The sequence below is a fragment of the Chaetura pelagica genome, unplaced genomic scaffold (genome assembly GCF_000747805.2).
Source record: "Chaetura pelagica isolate M959 unplaced genomic scaffold, ChaPel_1.0 scaffold18, whole genome shotgun sequence".
NCBI lineage: Eukaryota > Metazoa > Chordata > Aves > Apodiformes > Apodidae > Chaetura > Chaetura pelagica.
In genome coordinates, this window is record NW_009954310.1 from 2,487,956 (window position 1) to 2,494,360 (window position 6,405).

Consider the following 6,405-nt stretch of genomic DNA (forward strand, 5'->3'; position numbering starts at 1 on the left):
TCTGTCCTTTCCGGCAGCTGCCAAATCTGGCTGCCATTGTGACTAACAGGCCAGCATCTGATTATTTTCTGAAAGGTCAGACTATTAATTGTCATCGAAGCTTTAAGGATATTAAATAGCCAAGCACAAAATTCTCAACAGTTTTAACACATTGACTCTTTTTCTGCCCAAGTAAAATGCCAAAATTTTGCATTATTTGCTCTTAGTCAAATAAAGATTATTTAAAATAATAAAGACCCTAAAATAAACCTAAGTGACCAGGTACCACACTGAAGATTTTTCTTAAAACAGCAACTACAGCTGCTTTTGCAGCTTAAAGTTTAATTGAAATACTGTTTTGCTGCATTTAATTCAGGGCTTGACTAGCTGTTAGCACTCTAAACACTGATGCTGACTGTGTAATTTTTAATCTCTGTAAAACACTTGCTAATTTTTTCAATATTCTGGAAATTCAAAGTCATCCTTTTAAATAAAAATCAAACAGATTATTTTTTAAATTCACTTATGTTAGGCAAAATTAACTTGAGGCAACATTCCTCCCAAGCTGGTAATTACTGCGACTCTTAAGAAGCAGCCCTGCAGATAAACCCTTTTAATTCAGCCACTTAGGTTTATTAATTGGCAGTGCTACAGTGTCTTCCTTAGTTTTAACTATACATTAGACAGCCTTGTAAAAGAAAAAAAATAAAAAGAAAAAAGAAAAACAAATGTATTCTTTTGTAATATTTTTCATTTAAAACTCCATGCAGGCTACATATCCTACCAGCTCACACATTCATATATCAAGATGCACACCTACACCAACCCACATTCATATAGAAAATACATTTTTAAATACATTAATTTTCTTAGCCACCAATTTTTTTTTCTTTTTGTAGTGATGATCACATCACTGAATAAATGATGTGGTCTAAAGGTTCAGTAATCCCACTGCCATTAAAGCACCACATGGTGCAGTATCAGGTGTCTGACGAATAATTGTGTGTCTTATTTACCTGGACCTCACTTGTCCTCTGCTTGATGGTATCTTCTTTCTCCTTCAGGTCTTGCTCTACATTATTCTTTTCCCTAGAAGACCAGCAAACAATGCAAGAATACTTAAGAACATCAGCTACAGCAGGTACAGTTATCCAGCCCCCTAAGCCTGTATCTCTCTTTAAATACATAGTGAAACATTAAACATAAAAAATATGAAGGATTTCTGCTTTCCAAATTATTTACAAGACAGAAGCCCACAGAAGTGTTCTGCATAAAAAAACCCTGTCTTTTCACCCAACTGCACTTCAGTGATAAGAATGGCTCAAAAATGGAAGAGGGCGGGAGGGAGAAATCAATGAAATACTGTCTCCAGTGATCTCACTGTTGCTATGGAGCACTCGTCTAATGAAAACTGCTGGGAAAAGTGGGAGGGGTTGCATCAGATTCCATCTATTAACCCCTGCAAACACAGTATTTCCTATGCTAACAGGAGCTAGAAAACATTTCCAGCAAGTCAATGTAGCTGATTAATTAAATTTTGTCTATCAGATTTTAGATACATCTGTTGGGAAGCTCTGTCAGAAGCAGCAAGTTTATCTGGCTGAAATCACTACCTGCACACAGACTCCATATGTAGTTATTTGCTGTGTCATATCAAGTCTGCCTCTACAGACATTTAAGTTTAAAAATGACTACTGATGACAGGGTAATTATCATCAATAGATTCTTGGCAGTCAGACATAAAAATAGCTTTAAGATAGGAAAAAAAAAAAAAACCAACATACAACTCACAAGTGTTATTGTTCTAAAAAAAAGTCCTGAGAGCATTTCTGTCTAGACAATATATGGAATCTTCTCTCCTTTCACAGCTGCAGTAAAGCATTAAGCTTTACAGTTTTAACACTGTCTTCTGTATACAGAAAATTACTTTCATAAGTAAATAAGATTTTGTTAATTAATTAGTTTACATACTAGAAGTTAAATTTTGAGCAATGATAAATGTAACATTTCTAAATTAAATAACATGGTGTAAAGCTACCAAGTTATATTATTTGTACATATTGAAATTCAAGTAACAGTATTTTAATAGCAGCAGACTCGTAATCAATCTAAAACTGTTTCAATCCATCTTACTGTTTACTCTTATTTAATACAGTATAAAGTATTTCTGTCTCCAAAGCAAAGCAGGTCAACTTTTAAGTTCTCTTCACTCAAGTTGAGGAATTCTTGTTTACTGCTTGACCATGTTCAATGGAAAATAAAAAAACACCCAGGTTTCACAGATATTAAATGAACATTTGCTCTGAAAAATAATTACTACAGATTATGTTCTGATTAAACAGCAACTAGCTGAGTGTACCCAAAGGAAAGGTTTACATGGAAGGAAAAGGGAAGATGTGAAACAAGAGAGTCTGAAGAAAAAGGCTAGTTATTTTAAGTGTGAACCTTTAAGTTTTGTAAAATTCCTTGCTCTCCATTCATCAGAAAAAAAAGCATCAAGTAAATTCTAAGTAAATCTTTACCATTTCTATCAAAGCAACAGCACAGTCCTCTAGCTCAATAAACTAGTGTTTGTGGCATACTTGTTCTTTGATATTTAAATCACTGCAACACAGGGTTGAAACAAGTTCTTCTGATTTTGCCTTCCATAACCTCCCATGAACAAAGGGTCTCAGTCTCAATAAAGCACTTCCACAAAGGTAAATACAAGTCAGGCAGAAAAATACCTTCAGGCCCTCAGACACACATCAAGCACAGCAAACATTCAGGCATATTATTCCTGATTGAAGATAAAATAGAATAATTGACAAGGCAAACAAACCCATATTATTTTTCCTGCTTGGGTATGAAACCTGAGCAGGCAATAGAAGTACAAGCAAGTGTGTATGCTTTAATACACAGCTTTTCCACATTACCACCATGGATATGCCTGAGAGACTATCAAGAGATAATAATTTCCCTATTATTTCAACAGAAGCCAGGTATCTAAACCTTGCAATCTGGACTATGCTAAGCAAGCAACAGGATACAATACCCACCCACAGGCAGTTTGCACTGGCCAAATCACAACACAAACAATGAATTGGAAAAAATCAAGTGAAAGAAGTATTGTCAGGCAGAACAAGAAAAGCTTAGGCAGCAGTCTCAGGCAAAGGAAAACAAGCTGAGTATATATAGTCCACAGATAACACATCCCCTCCTCCCTCCCCAGTAATTAATCTTTGTTTCAAAAAAAAGACAACACAGACCTACTTAATTCACTAATTCTTCTGAATGCCTCCATTTCTTTTACAAACTATCTGGTATGCCCCTGTAGGAATGCTCAGCAACTGAAAGAACCAAAAACAAGTAAGAACATTGATTTATTGGATACGACAAATTTCCTGGACCACAAAGTCCCTTACCACATCAGCACTTAAAAAAAAGAAAAAAAAAAAAATAATCCAACCCCAAACCAACCATGGTCTTGCCAATAAAGGACACCTGTAACCAATTCAAGTCAATTTATTAAAGCAGTACAATATCCCTATGTATTTTAATAGGAATCGGGTCAAGAGAATCTCACAAAGACATTACAAGCAATGACTAAAAAAACCCCAAACTAATAGATGGTTTCTCCAATGCAGGTATTTCAGCATTTACAATCAAATAATCTTAGTAAATCTATAAGGTTTATACTAATTTGGAAATAAAGTAATTTACAAATGGAAGCCACCATATTGTAAATATTTGTGGTAGCTGACAACTGAGGAGTCCCCATGTCAGTAGAGGCATTCAAGCCAAATATGAAACAAGCTTGGCCAGGCTTCTTGATGCCCAACAATTAGAATCACCTTAGTTACAAAAGCAAAGAATCATAGCTCTTTTCCATATAAGCAACAGACAACTACTCACAGAGCTGGTGGCACTACCTACACTCAGAGTTGCCCAACATTACTTGTTTTCACATACGTTTGTAGCTCTGGGGATTCCTAGTGTTGTAGTAAGTCAGTTTGGAATGCTAGAAAAAAAGGTTAAGGTTTGCCTAATTTCTTGTTTCCTTTGTCCCCCCCCCCCAACCTTTGCAGCTATAATAGCTCAGTTGCTTCCAAACCAGAAGTTAGAAGAAATACTCCAGCCTACATCAAAATTCTTACCATTGATTTGCTAAGAAACTATACATTTTTGACCTCTGAAGCAAAGGCCTGAGGCAAGTGTATGGCAAGGAGTGGTTGCTCTGTTCTTCTGGGGACATTTTGCTGTTTCTTAACATTTGAGAGACTGACTCACCAGCTTTACAGTTCTTTTAACCTGATTTATATTCAAGACAACGTAACTGTTGCTGCCCAACATATGTGAAAGATGGCACCTTCGGTGAGCTTCACTAAATTATGCTCCACTACTTAATGGGCTTAGAGAGGAACATGGTGTTGGTAAAGCTTGAAGAAATGCCACTAATTTGTGGGATGTAGCTAGCTTTGAACACACAAAAGCAAAGCAGGGTTTTCTGGGGAAGAAAAAGGTTTTATGGCTCAAAAAAAGAATATTAAGAACATCTGGTCTATCCTCCCACAATCCCAATCACAAAAAGCTTCAAATAACTTTCTAAAAATATAGTGCAACTGAAACAGAACTTCCAGGCAGTAGCGCTGACAGGCTCAAAATGATGCAGATCCTGAGGCAAATCATAACCCTTTTAGAGGGGAATTATCCTCACTAGTAAGTGTTCTGCATTTTATTCGTTATCTGATCCTCAACCTCCACCTTCCTGACATAGAATTTTTATCAAATTAGATTAAAAAGCTATTGGCCACCAGAAATCTTTCCCACACAAACTCTGGAGCCACCGACACATCACCTCTGCATTCCTTGCTCAGTCTCTCAAAAAGCTTTATTTTCCAGACATTGTCCTTCTTTTGAGGCATTTCCTCTGCTGCCACTTGTTTTGTTGTTGTTGGGTTTTTTTTAAAGTGCACTTCTAAACCTGATTAAGTTTCTATTATTTGGTCTCAGAAATGCAGTTCTCATGGATACTTCCCAATTGAATAATGGACTAGAATTCTTACGTATTGAGTTTAACAGCTGAACAATATATCTTGTTTAATAATGAACAAAAATAACCTGAGTTCAAATTACATTTTTATAATATAACTATGAAGACTGAAAGTGTACTTCACCAGTTCTAGCAGAAAGATGGATTTGCCGAAGAAAATAAAGTTTCTTACATTTACCACAAAGAGTCTGTTGCCTAGCATTGCCTCCTATGCTTAGGGAAGGTACAAAGTACTAACAGTTGCTCTGCTACCAAAATACCTCTTCTATGGTGGCTAAAGGATTTCCAAAATGAAAAAAAGTCATGTCTCCCCCCCAAATTAATAATTTTACTTGAGCCACAACTCACTTCATGGCATTAAAGAGTTTGCTCAGCATTCTCACTGGAACTACACAAAACTCTTCCTGGTAACACTCCATTTTTATTTTTTTTTTACACTCCATAGCTTTAAGTCTCAGATAGTTAACACAATTCTATCCTGAAGCTCTAAATTGCCAAGGAAAATTCCCCTTTCCAAAAATGAATACATACTAATAGTTGCCCCTGACATATCTTCAACAATCTAAGATCATTCAAATGTGCATTAAATAACTGTCCAAGCAAATTTGCCACTGAAGGAAGCCATGACTTTCCAAAAGCCTCTGTTCCTTCACACCTCACAGTAACAAAGGAAAACAGGACAAACAGACCAGCTTGCATGTTAGGCTGCAAGCCCACTACTGAAAACCAACTTCATCTAAAAATTCATGCTGCTGAACAATTTGTTTCCCTCTAAGATACTGACAGCAAATACACATGGTTGTGTATGGTATTTCAGGTTAATAAAAGTGCAAGGCCAAAATTGGAATTAATGCCACATAAAGAACAACAGAGGAAGGCAGAGAAGGGAGAACTGAGGAGGCAGTGGGAGTAATAAGAGAGAAAATAACCAGCTGAAGAGAAATAACATGTATTTAGGAAACAGACTGTGCTTTGACACATTGCCAAATTAAATCCTTCCTACAAGCGACATGAATAAGACAGATTTCATCATGACAAAGCAGTCATTTATAAAATAGTAGAATTAACTGTTCTTAATAGAATTCTCAGTAGATTTATGATAGTACCAAAATAATCAGTGAAGAAAAAACATCTGCTCTATCTTCAGGGCTTGACAAAGACTATGCAACATATATTAACTTGATTTTCTTATTCACTTTAAGTCATCTTTTAAATTACCTTCAAAATAATTAATGGAACCAAACGGTCTGCAGATCTCAAATTATAACTGTTTTTCTCAGTGCAACAATTTATTTTACTAAAGATAAACACGTCCATCTTTACCACTATCAAAACCCTAGCAAAGGTCCATATATCTTCCCACTCTCTACCTTGCATCCTTTTTCATCTTTCCC

The 6,405-nt window shown here is 35.9% G+C and overlaps 1 protein-coding gene across 1 annotated transcript in view; it reads right to left on the minus strand.

The window, feature by feature from the left end:
- Positions 1-1,309, minus strand: part of EPS15 (epidermal growth factor receptor pathway substrate 15) — a 20,210-nt gene extending 18,901 nt beyond the window's left edge. The window contains exon 1 of the mRNA XM_010004015.1: positions 996-1,309. Coding sequence (XP_010002317.1) covers positions 996-1,166 — 171 coding nt within the window. The 5' untranslated portion in view covers positions 1,167-1,309. The remainder of the gene's footprint in view (positions 1-995) is intronic.
- Positions 1,310-6,405: the final 5,096 nt, after the last annotated feature.